The sequence below is a fragment of the Struthio camelus genome, chromosome 1 (genome assembly GCF_040807025.1).
Source record: "Struthio camelus isolate bStrCam1 chromosome 1, bStrCam1.hap1, whole genome shotgun sequence".
Taxonomy (NCBI): Eukaryota; Metazoa; Chordata; class Aves; order Struthioniformes; family Struthionidae; genus Struthio; species Struthio camelus.
This window is the reverse complement of record NC_090942.1, coordinates 130,960,999-130,976,032: the sequence shown is the minus strand read 5'-3', so window position 1 is coordinate 130,976,032 and position 15,034 is coordinate 130,960,999. Positions and strand designations below refer to the sequence as shown.

The 15,034-nt window shown below is 34.2% G+C and overlaps 1 protein-coding gene across 10 annotated transcripts in view; it reads right to left on the bottom strand.

Annotated features, from left to right (window-relative positions):
* The window catches only part of DMD (dystrophin), a 1,217,172-nt gene that overhangs the window by 768,973 nt on the left and 433,165 nt on the right, over window positions 1-15,034 (bottom strand). For all 10 annotated transcript variants that reach the window (XM_068917030.1, XM_068917051.1, XM_068917057.1 and 7 more), the window contains exons 19-20: window positions 8,282-8,523; window positions 6,862-7,042 (exon numbers count right to left, since the gene is read on the bottom strand). In XM_068917030.1, coding sequence (XP_068773131.1) covers window positions 6,862-7,042; window positions 8,282-8,523 — 423 coding nt within the window. The remainder of the gene's footprint in view (window positions 1-6,861; window positions 7,043-8,281; window positions 8,524-15,034) is intronic.

Genomic DNA, 15,034 nt, shown 5'->3' with positions numbered 1-15,034 from the left:
TACTGGAAGACTTCTGATAAAAGACCTAGCTTTTTTGAAGTCAATGGCTATTTTGCCACAGATTGCAATAGGCCCAGTACTTTAGGACCAGATTTTTCAAAGATTTATAGAAGCAGAATACTTTCAAAACATTTATGACATCTCTGTCATTTTATCAGCTTTGTATCATTTTGCTTTCTAGACCTATGATCACATCACAACCTCTGTGGCCAAGACAATCAGTTTAAACATATACATGTAGAGATCAACAGACAAACCATTGCATTTAATCTAAAATCTAATTTCAGAACTGCAGTAGGAAACAGTGTTCCCTTTTATGGCCCATGTTTGTGTGTTTAATGTTTCTGTTCAAGGAAAATGTTCTGGTTAAGACATCTGTTAAAAGCTTAGAAGATGAATCTCTCTTCTACATTAAAGCTGAATTTGATTGAACTGTGCTCATTAGACCAACATTACAGCTGCCTTAAATAGACAACATCTGGCCCAGACATGAGCAGCTCATTAGTGGAGTTGCTCCCTCTGCGCTCAAGAGTAGTTTCCTGTATAGTCATTGAGAAACGTACATACAAATAACATAGCTGGCTGGAAATGAATCATTTTCCAACATAATAAGGAAGTATGTAAAAACTCAAAAAATATAGAACACCTATCTGTATCTCCCATATAAGTCTCTGGTGATTCAGAAGTAACTGTACTGAAAAAAATGATATAGCTGTCCAAAAAGCAATTTTACCAAACACAGTTAGCAAAATTTTTAAGTGCAAGCTTGCTTACATAGTCATAAAACAATGCTTGGTAGAACGTACTTCTGATTTTAACTTGATTTTTTGGTTGACCAACTGAAAGCTACTTGAAAAAGTTATATTTTCCGCAGGCCCAATATACACAAACTCAGGTCCATTTAAGTTCTCCACTGTGAAGTATGCACACTCTCAGGTGTACTTTCTCCTTTTCAAAATCTTGGCTAATCTGACCTGCGACAGAGCTCTGGGGAGTTACAAGAGACAGGATTTGCTACCGTGAAAGACAAGAATTTCTTCCTTTGTGGTGTAAGCAATAATAAGATAAATTCTTGGAAACACAGAAAACAGGCATTTTCCATCTTATCACCATTCTTATCAGCAAGTCTATCAAAATGCCATTTTAAATCTTTTTATTTCCTTAGTTAATTTGTATTGTCTGTGACTCATTTAGTCCAAACAATTGCAACTTTAGAATAGAACATTCATTTAAACATATCACTCCAAGTGAATGGATATATTATTTTTAATAGCTTAGATAGATAAAGGAACATAATACTCAATCTGAATTTTTGCTTAAAAATATGAAATGGGGTTCAGTATTTTGATGTAACCTTTGACTTCCATAAGTAATAATTTTTCTTTTAAATGAAAAACAAATCTTAGGACTAGCATACGACTTCAAGCAGCTACATAAAAGAATAGATATTCTCAGTATTACTGAAGAGTATCTCAGAACAGATGAAAAACACATGAGATTTGCTGTTAACAATAAGCTCCACAAAACTGCCTAAAACTCTTAGCCCAAAAGTTTGCCAGTAAGAATAGTTTAAGAGCCAAACAAACATAGCTAGCATTTTCTCCAGTTTTAACTAATATGTTCTCCACTATTCGCAGGACTAAATAAGAACTGAAGTTGGATCAGAGATATTGATTTAAACTAGTTAGTGGCTTTCCAATTTGATTATTAAATATTCCATTCAAAAAACACTTTTAAATTCAGTGAAACAATACTTTTTCCACTTCATTTTTCCAGACTACTAATCATGAAATACTAATTCACAATGCCTTTTGCTGAGCTAGATTTTTCTATGATTGACAATATATCAGCATTTTCGTTCACAATCAAACATATGAACACATTTTCAGATTAAATTTAATAAGTGCCTATATTATTTTTCCTACTCATGATACCAGTGACTAGAACTCAGTCAAACTCCTACAGCGGGAATCACGTCACTTAGTTTTAGCTGGCTAAAATACACATTTGGGATCTCTCTGTAGTCAGTATGAATCTCTAAAGTCCCCATACTCATAACATAGAAACAAATACAGCCATGTTTATTTTTATATTAGATTTTGCTAGGTGATACTGATGTTTATGGATAGGAGTCGACATGAGAAGCACAGTGTATTAATATGGATTCTGCTATATTATATGAAGAACTGAATTGATATAAAGCTATAGCATGTCCACCACCCAAGCTATAGCTTCAGTATGCTCATGACAGGATTGTAACAACACATTACTGAGGGAAACAAACAAATATGTTACTGTGAAAAGCCAAAATACAGTTCACATTCCATATTATAATAGAAAATGTTGCTGCATAATTCTATTCCACTCTTAGGGAAAGCATTCTGGTGGGACAAATGCAACCCTTGGAAGCTGCCAGGCAAATATATTTACAATTGCTTATTTATTTAAGAGAGAGGGTACTTAAATTTGGAAATTAAATGTGCAGATAGTTATTTGGTTATCATATATTTTTAGTAAGCAAAAATACTTAAACATTTGAGACTAGTTCTGCACATAAGCAGAATATATTTCTTCATTTCTCTTCCCAGCTTCCCTTTTTGACACTAGACTTCCAGTCAAAACTCTTTTCCAAACCAGGAATGAAAAGAGAATATAATTATCTCAACAGATATCAAATCACACTGGATACTCTACCCTGTGCTTCTTCTATAGTCAGGACAAATCTCACTATTCATCACAACATTGCGAAAGGAGAAGAAAGGCAACAAATACAATCTGTGGGATCATTTCAGTAGAGAGTCTACATTGAATTGCGTATATTTCCAATAAAAATATTTTCAATAGCAGCTGTAACTGTTTAAAACCATACGTAGTTTTTCCCAAAACCTTTGTGTGGCTTATTTCATAATACATATCTTTGAAGGTATTCATCAAAGTCTAGCTCTTGGGAAGCTCTTTTGCTTCTTCTCCTGTATTGATGGCTTCATAAAAGCTGTGATTGCCTTCTCTCCCATCTCTTTTCCCATCATCAAAGTCGAATCTTTAAGGGTCTTACATAATATATTATCAATTTTCTGCAAGTGTTTTAACACTTCTAATTTTCCATTCATTCACCTCTTAAAAGAAATCATAAAGAAAGAGCTTCTGCACTTCCATAAGATTTAATGTAACAATATATATTTCTCTAAATATGCAAAATTTTGTAGGTGTTTTATTTTCTATACTTATTAGCTTGGCACAGAGGAAAAAGGCTAAATGGCCTGCAGAGTAGAGGAATTATCTAATACTGGTTCATTTCATAGTTCTTTTTATTTTCTGTTTTTATTTAAGAAAAACAATTACCTGAGGAAATGCATGCAATTACCTGGATGCCACTTACTAAAATACTGTTTTCTCACAGATAGCTCAGAATTCATCACAAAAGACAGATTAAAAGAAATCTAAGCAAACAACTTTATCCCTCAAAACCAAATGGAAATAATAATAATAATAATAATTATTATTATTATTATTAAACCATAGTTCAACTCTGATAAGTCTTAAGACTAACTTGCAGTTATGACATTTACAGTACATATGCTTTAAATTTTTATTTCCCAAGTACACAATGATTAGAGTAAAATTATTGTACATACCATAACAATTTCACTGTCATTCATATCCCATCTCTAAGATACTTAGAGCATCAAAGTAAGTTAGTAGTTCAAACTTTAAACAAAGATTAAGAAAAATGACAAATTAAAACTCCAAATGATCATCAAACTATTATGGTTACTGCCGTTTGTTACCAAGTTATCCTGAGACTGAGTTGCATGAACTCTATGAAATGCAGCCTAGTTTAAGACACCGTACTAGCTGACTAGGGAGAAAAGTGGTGTATCTGCAAAATAGCAATAAAGATGGGGTGTATAAACAAAATGTCTAAAAAATCTTGACATGACACAGAAGGTAAAAACCTTGCACAGGCCTTTCTGAAATAAACAGGAGAAACATCATTTGAATGCAGGTGAATGGTTCATCATTAATAATAACAACAACAATAACAACTTCTCCTTTGGGAATTACTGATCCTGCCAATGTAGAATCAAAATTTGAAAGGAAAGCACAAAGCATGAATACTGAATTTGTTAAGCAGAGAAAAATATCCATAAACATAACTTCACCTTTCCTAGCTCCACCTTGTGTTCTTAATTTCACCTGCCACAAAAGCTAGTTTTTACTTTTTTCAGTTATTTTCTAAAGAGCTAATGATCTCCCTGCCCTCACAAACTCGCTTGAGAACAGTTTTGTCAAACTGAGCACATATGAAAGCTTTGCATTCAAGACTATAGCCGGACAGCAGCTCACTGCAGCCAGACTGAAAAACAGAAAAGCTTTAATAGAGCTCAGTGCCGTCAGGGAACAGCATACACTTTGGAACGAATCGGCAACTACCTGGGACATGGTCTGAGCCCGGGAGTACGTACCTGACACGGTCAGCTCTCCCTCTGATGAGAGGGAATGGAAGGGGGAGGCTGACCAGACTGCTCCCGAGATATCTCTCTGGCACGGCAGCAGTTCATTTCCAGGCAAGTAGATACAAAGCCCAACTTCTCAGTCTTCACCAAGGCAATTACAGAACTAAGAATTACCTTGGGAAATCACATTATTCATATTCAAATGATTCCCAGGATCGCCCACTCTGCTCTCTTGTGTATACCACTGAAGCATTGTCTGTCCTCTATTTTTTCTATATACCAGTACTCAAGAAACTACTCTAAGTATGGTTAGGGGGAAGCCGAATGACAGCTACATCGTCTTCAAAAGGATCAGTTAGTTATGGATATATTGACAGTCTATGAAGTAAGAAAAAAAGCTTCTATTTCCTCATATTTTATGAGTTGTATTTCTTCCATAAACAACACTGCAAATTGTGAAAAATCCAAATACAACAGATTTTAAAGGTTTCATAACAAGAAATGCTAATCAAATGATTAGGAAAAACTTTTGAGAAAAAATGAAATCATCTCTAATATTTTATTAAGAAATCTACTGTATAGCATAAAGAAGCTACTAAGCAGTCATGAACCTAAAAAAATCAGTGAAAATATGAGGAAGGCAGTCTCCTCGAACTAGGGGAAATTATGAGAGGGGATAAAATTCCCTTTGAGACAAACAGAATCACAATATTTAAATATTCCTATCCATTAAAAAAATACTGAAGTAATGGAACATAATAAAAAAATTATGATGACTCGGGAAATCTTGTTAGCACATTTAGGATATATAGCACAGGGAAGAAAAAAGGAACAAATACTACCACTAATCTACAAAACTATTCAGTCTTTTAAAAAATTCTCCTATATATAGAAGAAATTAACTACAAAGAAATTATGCAAATGAGGTAGAAATCTCTAAAATGCTCAGCCATGTCTGTTAAACTACAGCTAGAATAAAGACAAGGGGTATGGCCTTTTTTTCTATCTAGTTTAAACAAAAGAAAAGTAGTCACCAAAGACAGAAGAAATTAAAACATAACTAAATTTTCTCAGCTTCAGCTTCTGCTTTTTTATATTTCTTGATTCTCAAAACCTTCCTGAAAGAGGATTATACCTAAAGCAATATCCCAAGCATGACTGTTCCTATGTAAGGCAGAGTTATAACAGGAAATTAGCACTCTGGATAAAATTCTGTGTAATATTCTGAAGATAAATAAAACATAATTGACATAACCACCTCACATAATATATCACAACAGGTATGTACTGTATGGAATAAAACAATCTCATCCTGACAGCTGAACCACTTGAGTGGAAGCTCTTGAGATGCAAAACAGCTGCATAAAATAAGATTAACAGACCAGACTCACTTTTCTAGACCATGTGGTGCTGGGGAGCACTCATGGGCTAGCCATCTCCCAGGAGCAAATGAAGGAAGAGCAACTACAGGGAAATGGTATGGAGGCTACATAAAATACTGCCTTCTATTCTGTACGAGTTGAGGACACTCATCCCCACCTGTTCAGTGGTGCCTCCTCAGGACACTTACTTATCTGGCTGGACAACAGACTGGAGGTGCATATTGCAGCACAGGAGTGGGAATGAACAGCAGCAGCTGGGAACTCCTTAATCAAAGTTTATGAAGTTACAATGCAGGCAATGAACACTACGTGTTTTACCAGACTAACCAACAGTTCAGTTCATAAATTTTGCTATAGCCAAATAAGGTGAGGTAAAAAGAGCACTTACATAAAATCAGATATAGAAGAAATCATTAAGAAGCTAAAATTTACAATATTTTCCTGCTGGTAGAAAGGCAAATGATTTTAAACAGATAAAATAATGTGGCATTAAGAATTTTTAAATATTATCCATTGTATGGCTTAACTTTAGAGTCATGAATAAACTTTTTACTTCTCTTCACTCATTTTCTACAGTTCAGTTTGTGCATGCGTATGTAAAATAACTACAGCAGCACAAAAAAGATGCAGCATAACTGAAAAAAATATCTTTTAAAATGAAATCATTCCAAACGTCCCCAGGAAATAATTCAGTAGGAATACTACAAAGATCCACTAGAAGGAGCTAGAACTATGTGCAATTTCAGAACAGTACAGTCATTTACAGATATCACTGCTTGAAAGGGAAAAGTAATTCCCTTATTGTTGAGATAGCTCTAATTTATGCTGTAATCTGACATTTTATTTTTAATTTCATAATCAAATAAAGAAAGTATAAAATAGTCACTAGCATGATTATATCTTTAATCAGAAATAAAGTCAACTTTCAGTTTTGGCATAGCATTTTCTTCCTTTTGAAAAATATATACACCTATTCTTTGCATGTTAGTAAAGTAAATTGATTTCTTGCCATGAACACTTACTGGTCTGTAGCTGCTTTTCTCTGGCATGCATGTCAGCAAGTATTTGTTTGAAATGGTTGATAAAAGCAGCAAGGTCAGCATCCACAAACACTGGCCCTTGTTCTCTTTCTTTCAGTGCTTGACTTTGAGCCTTTAGCTGTTCAATTTGAGGCTGAAGGGTTGATAAGCGGATGATTTCATCCTGTATGTTAAAATAAAAAAAAAATCAAGATAAAGCCATGCAATAAATGATCTTTTTGCCATGAAATCACTAGTGTTTTGATGCACATAAAAGTTGTTTTGCTTCCAACAGCACCAGTAAAACTAAAAGCAAATCACATCAGCATTTTAATCTTTTCTCACAAATCAATATTTCTTCTCCCAACATGATGCTCTTACTATTTTGAAAGTAACTTTTGTATGCCATTATCATTTCAGTACTGTAATACTCAAAGAAAGTGGGATAGGTTGTTTACTCAAACTGCATGCCTGAGGAGCTTTCCTTCCATGTGGAGCTTGAAAGACTAAAAACAAAAAACTTCAGTTTGAGAGTTTCTGGAACCAGGGACTTCGTGAAGTCAAACTTCTATAAGTATTTCAGGCAGTTTATAGTTCATTACAACATCTGAAATTACAGATCAGATTGATGTCAAATAATATTAGCTTGTAGGCAGGCAAAGCTCTCAACTTTTATGCCTTTCCTCACAGGTTGACCAGATTTCTAAAACTGGTATTGTATTTATGCTCCCTTCAAAAATCTTCTTGTGCTAGTTCAAAAGCAAGATACAGGGGAAAGAGTGACTGTCATGACACAATTCCCACAGAGTTGTCTGCAGTAAGGAAGACAAACAAATTTCTACAGCTGTGCAGCACACAACACTGAAAACTTTCAGGAAGAATGAGTGAATTGGTACGACTGGTTTTGTACAACTATTGTGAATCTGTCATATGATGATAGGAGAATATTTCTCCATTGACTGCACAGTCCACCCTGTATTAAAATGCAGAATATATAACACGTAAGATGGGCTGCATAGTAGGATTTTGGACTTGACCATGAAAACAATTTGCAGATCGTGATCATTACAATAAATGTGATAAGCAACAGTTTCTTAATGAAGAACCAAAGAAATAGAGCCATGCAGAATAAAATAAGTAATTGTTTAGGTGCTTAGTTCCCTAACGTTAGGCACCTATATATCTTGAAGTAACTAAACATTTAAGGCCATTTTAAATATCCATATACTATGTTCTTATGTTCTGTTGCCTCTTTACTTTGATGAGTTTCCATTCCTGGAACATATATCATCAATACTTATCTTGGAAAGATAAGAAGTTAATTTTCCACTTTTCTATTGAAATAGTGTATGCCATGATCTAGCCAACTGTTGGAACACATATGAAGCGCAATGTAACAAAAAACTTTAAAAAGATCTCTAACCTTGCACCTTTCCAATTGTGTTTTTACTGTAGCAGAATCTGTTGCTGGTGCGGGTTGTGCTTTCAGCCAGTTTTCTGCAGTAATTGCTGTCTGCTCCAGTTGTCGCAGCTGGGAGTAGAAGTCAATGATGTTCTTCTGGTACTCCAGCCATGCCAGTCTTTCACTCAGTAACTGACAGAACTCAATCCAGCGACTCTTCAGCTGCTCTGAGGCTTGTCTGATATTATCAGCATTAAGGCCCTCTAGAAAGAAAAGAAGGGAAGTTTGATACTTAAAGATAACTAAGTCACAAAGAAAAAAATAATTTCATAATTCAATTTCTGTATCAAAGCTCAGAAATCCAGATAACAATTTATTATCAAATAGCTCTGAACATACAGACCTTACATATCAGTGGAGAAAGCATTTCAAAACTACTTTCAGTTGCTGTCAGGGAACTTTTGTTACTATGGGAATGAATTATAAAGTGCATTAAGGTAACAGAATGGGAATGAAGCTGGAGATATACTATATAAAGATAGTTAAAACTGCTCTAAGAAATAAGAAAATGCATGACAATTGGATGATGAAAACATTTTGGATTGTGACTAGATATTAATGCTTAGGAATGTTGGGTACAGTTTAAGTGTACAAATGATCTAGATAAAAAAAATACTAATTTCAAATGAACGGGAACTAGGTTCCTCAGTTATTTTGATATTTTTGACAATCCAACTCTTAAGTTTAGGGTTACATGGTATTTTAGGGTTACATGGTATTTTAGAATATAATCATAAGCACTGAAGAATGACCATGTTGCTCAGATCAGATTTCCACCTAGGCTAGTCCCCTGTCTCTGACAGTGGCCATCAGAAGACATCCTACCAAGCCTGAGAGTTAAGAAACCACATGACAATTTGTTTATTTTCAGCCAAGGGTTGGTTTGTCTGATGTAGTTTGCCTGTTTCTGTTTACTGTTCAATAATCATTATTAAATTAAGGTTCAAAAAGGAAAAGTAATCTTGGTTATTACAGACAAGAGAATTATTTAGAATTAACCAGAGGTAAAAGAGTTCTCTATATTATATGAAGAGAGGAAGACAATATATACCAAGGGTGAACCAAGAGGGCTTACAATAACATCATTTATAATTTTTCAGAAATTTGGCACTCAGGTCAAGTTCAAAATAATATTAACTTAGCATTTAATTTATCTGTCAGGCAGGGTTTAAATATAACCCCTAACCTCTTTTTACTGGCATGACTTGTAATGCTACATATAGCAATAAGACTGATACTGATTTCAAAATTAATAAAGTTCTCAATCAAGTGAGTAGTACTGAATGTTTAAATACATTTTTAATAACGTAATCACTGAGTCATATAACAGTATAACAAGAGGCATGTTCTCATCAAAATAATCAAATTCATGTGGGGTTTTTTGGTATTTTTTAAAACTAAGTTTAGATGCAAATAAAACAAAAGACTTCATCCCTATATATGTGATTTTTGGCATACCTATGATATGGTTTATATTATACTTGCATTCCATACTCCCAATAAGCTACAAATTTTCTTTATCAGGCATGCGAAATAGGAAAGTTCATCTGCAATTGTTGAGAGTAAAACTTGGAAAACGGTGTCCTAGCTATAGCTAAATGCCTTTTAAACAAAATATTAAGGTGATCTTAGATTGTGATAAAATTTCTAGGGAATTAGTATAATGCACGTTATATGGTAAATCATACTAAACCATAGTCTGGGATCATACTGTCTGCGGTGGAGCTCCACAGTTCCCTGGCAAATACTATTCTGAATTCAGCTTAGGGCTATTCCATTCAGCGTCACTTGGAAACAGACTGTGCACCTGATAGCTGTTCTCTGGACATGTTCTGTTTCTAGGATATTGCCATAGCCAAGCAAATTGTACATGATTTCACAAAGTAGAAGCAAAAATGTAGAAAGATAGGAGTCCCCACACTACCAAGATATAATGGCAATTGCTGTGGTTGCAGAAGCTACATATACATACTATACTTTGTAAACTGGATGGCACAGTTTAATGGCTGAGCAAGGGCACAAAATGAAGTTTATAAAGCATAAGGAGGTAAACAGTGTTTTGGCACATCTTCAAGAGTAAAATCCATCAGCGGTCTAGCCTTTTTTTCTTCCTTTTTATTTTTCCAACAGTAGATGTGGTATGCATAAAAATTTCATTTTTTAATGATTAATACCTAATTAAAATATAGCAACATGTGCAGAGGCAGCATGAACCTGAAAGGCATAGTATGTCTGAAAAAAAAACAATCAAAGATGATCACCCATATAGATACTGAATAACAGGAACAGCAAGAAAAAAAGCATATTTAGGAGACAAGCTTTTAATTATGCTATATTTCAACAATTGCTTCTTTCTGGTTGTGACTCTGGTTATAAAAATGCTGCATACTCATAACAGAGAGCAAATATCCTTGATGCTGTGTTCATGATTACCTCTGAACTCCAGGAGACACTACCTAAGAGTTTGGTAGAGAAGAAATTAAAAGATTATTTTTCTTTATTCCTCGCTTCCTCCCTTTTCAGGTGTCACAGTCTCCAAAGTACCTTTAGACAAGATTATGATTACCAGGGGCAGGATGCAGCCATGGATTCTCCTTAGATAGAAATATTTTTCCCTGTAACATTTTTTTCAAGGATCGAGACAGGACTACGTTTCAGGTCAAAATCTGGATTCAGCAGATCCTCTTTCCTTCCTTTCACTCCTCTTTCCCTCTTAATATAATGTTTAAATACGTGAACACATCTTTAATTTGTATCCAAATGTTGTGTCTAAATGTGATTCCACAAGTGCACAGACCAACAAAGAAATGCTTTTGCTGCTCGCGTAACTGAAGTAGGAAGCACAAGGTGGAATGGTGCGGAGCTGTGGCTAGTAAGATAATGCAGAAGTGCACCTCCACTAGGCAACACAATACCCTGGCAAAACTCATCTGAAAATATCTATGGGATGCACCCTTAAGCCTCTCTTAATTCACAGACAGCTCAGGTAACTTTAAATTTGCCTATTTGATGTTTCTATGTCATTTTTTCAGAGGAATGTAAGATAATGAATTACCTGCGCTTCATAAATATTTTCTATAAAAGTCTAAGCCGAACGATCAAAGAGGTAACAGAAAGACAATTCTTGCCCCAGCACAAAATATATATATGCCATATGTATTAACCTGTCTTATTTCTCTGGCTTTCACTTAAATGTTTCTACACAGTACCATTCAAATTGGTATACCAATTGATCCAGACTCTAATCCAGAACTGGAACTTGGTCACATTTGACTTATTTTGAGGAGTTAGTCCTCTTTCTCATTTAAAATGACAAATTAATACCTATTTGGATAGTTGATGCAATGAGAGTATAACTAAATTGGTGAAAATCAAGAATCTGAAACTCATTTCCATGACAAGCATTGATTTTTTTATTATCTTTAGCAGCTTTGTCAAACAACATTTTTCGTTCATGACATTAACATCAGCCCTCTTATTCTGTTTCACTCATGGCAGCAAGATATACCGAAAGTTGACAATCAGGTGAAGGAACACTATAAAACCTATTGTCTGGTAAAACATTATTATTTTAGGAATAATGGCTTACAATCTTTTCATGTTTAATATTCTAAAAGCTGCTGATATAATCAGTGAATAAATATATTGTACCCAGAGGAAACAGATCATTACCCAAAGTGCATCCATTAATTTTATTACCTTGTGTACTACACATAACAAATTGTGTTTGAATATTTTTAATTGTGCAGCACCTTACAGGCAAGTACTTTGGAATTGCCACTTAATATGAAGTATACCTTATTAAGTGCATTTATCATTTGCTATGGATCTGTGATAGCATAAAGTAATATTATCTGTGTTTTTATAGCTTTTGACTCATAATCATATGTGAAATGGTAACTCACAATGAAACAAGATAATCAATTTCCTTCTTAGAAAAGAGGCACTTAATAATAAGTGTTTTATCATAACAAACGCATTTGTATTCACTTTAGTGCTGCCTACCAAATTTCTCTGAGTAGTCATTTTGATGCCCTATCTATTTTATTCTAAATTACTACTATAATAGTCGTGCCCACTCAAACCCCTAAACTTTTTCACTGTTTCATAAGCAGATTTGTTATTCTATTTTAGCTAAAAACAATGGAAAAGAGGAGATGTAAGCTTTTATTAATTGTGATAATCAGACATGGTATGCGTCTTTAAAAGCATGGGCAAGGAGAAAGCTCCACTCAAAAGGAAGTTACACTCAAAATCTTTTTATGGGCAAAGAGGAAGCATATCCTACATATAAAGCCGAGGATTTATTGATAGCATAATTTAAATCTTAAGAGTCTAATAATTATTAGCTCAGATCTAATCACTATGAAAAAAAAAAGAATGATATCGCAGTTAAAATTGTTATCACTTGACCTTGGACATCACAACTGATCTACACCTTAAATCTGCTTGCCCACAGCAGTCTTTTAGACTGTACATGTACAGATTACACTGTACATGCATGACAATCATCAGTTATTTCACTGAATCGTTTCCCTAAGAAAATACTACACAGAATAATGATGGAAGCACATCATTTGTGGTTTGTAAATTCTGACTGTGAAAAGTTAAAAAGATTTTTCATTCAAGATAACTTAATATATTTTCCCTCCACTACATGTTAAACTATGTGTGTCTCGCTCAGATGGAAGAATGCACTTTCATTCCAGTCCCTTCCCACTCCATGAAGAATAGTTCCAGCAGTAGAACAGGAACGTGTATAGGTATAGTCAGTTTGCTCTGTTGAACTTTATTTTGGAGTTTCAGTAAGCAAACTTTCCTATGCTGTACTCTTTCCTTTCATTCTTAGTGAGATCAGAAAATCAACAGATATCAAGAAAAAGTAACAAAGAGACTAAGCCTGCATGTCCCAAACACATTTTAGCAAGCCATATGGAGACTAAAGAAAATTATCTGAATTACTGTATAAAACATAAAGCTGCTTAAGTTCATTATAGTTTGAGATGTAGATTTAATGTTCTTTACATTTCTTTTAGTTCAGTAACAATTTAGACATAATCTCATTTTTTTTCTATTGCATAAAATCATAATGAACTGGAAGATAAACAGAAAATTCCTTGTACTTAAAAGTACAAAACCTGAACACTGCAGTTAACTTCCTCTAGATTCAAAGTGTAATGAGATAAACATCTAGCAAGATATTGCATCGGCAACATCTTTGTTAAAATCATCTTACAGTTCTCCTCAACTAATGTTAACTATTTAACTCTACTTGCTACCACTTTCACCTCATGCTGATTATTGCATCTTTTAAACATTTCATACACTGTTCTTGAAATGGCCTTTGCAGCTGTGGAGGATCTGAAAAATCCAATAAGCATTTTAGGATTAAAGGCTGGAGGAGCTGTTTCCCTTTTCAAAGGAATTGTTTCTTCCCTAAAACCATCACAAAAAAGGAAACTTAATTTTTATAGGTATCTAACTTGTCCTCAACCTGTCATTCCTGCTTGAATACTCTTGTGACCAAGGTTGCCATAATACATGACATGATATATAGAGTTCACAGCAGTTCACAGGAAATGAACTTAGTTATGCTGATTTAGCCTACCCTGTGCCCATATCCCACTGGAAAACATGTGCTTTCTAAAAAAACATATAATTTGGGAAATTCTAGAAAAATTTATAGATACACCTTCTAGCCACAATCAAGATCACAACATCTATAAGCGTGGATCCATGGATTGAAGGAGAATAAAAAAGAGAATCCTGAGCTAAAACCACATAAGAATATTTAAGATGGAAACATTAATCTACTTGATACTGGACATGGTAGGTAGTGAGGTGCTGGAAAAGTAATATATTGTATTGGTGCGATCTGCAACTAAAACAGAAATTGGTCACCTGAAAGTACAAATTAAATCTAATGAAATTGAAGCTGGAATTCTTAAGGTGCAGGCCTGCATCTGGCCGAAGGAAGAGCGGGGGCATTGTTAAACCTGTCCTAACAACTTTGATATGTCAGCACACAACTGTGAAATAAATACTGCCTTAAATACTTCTGCACAACCACTTCTCCCAGACAGAAAGCGTATCAAAAAGTTACAGATATTTTGTATATGATCAGTCATGGAAAATGCTGCCCAAATGATTTCAAAGAAAGTGTAAATTTTACCAGACACCTTTCAGACTATTCACCAAGCCTGGTAAGGGAATCCTTGCCACAGTTGTTAAAGGAATGTGATGGTAACTAAATATTCCCGAAATGCCAAGGTGGCCACCTTTAGAATGTAACCGTTTTCTACATAAGCAAGATATTCTATGGATTCCATCACATTTGTTTAGCTTGGCTAGTTAGTATCTGAAAGCTTAAGCATTTCACTCTTAGCACATTACATTCTTGGTTCTTTATTACAACAACTTAAAAATATGTATTCTGAAGATCAGTGCATTCAACATCCTTTTTTTTTGGTATGCATCTCAGTATGATAAGTCTTGGCCTATGTTTAGTATTTTATTGCAAAGCTAGACATTCTTTAATGTAAAGAACAATGACACAACCTATAATTTTACTACCATCTGTCTCTGAGTTTTCTTTTTTCTTTAAAAATATCTAGAAGTTCAAAAAATTGACATGACAAAATATTAAAATTTTGGAAAAATCAATGATAAAAATGAAAACTTACAACTAATTTTCTTTTTTAAAATTTGTATAAG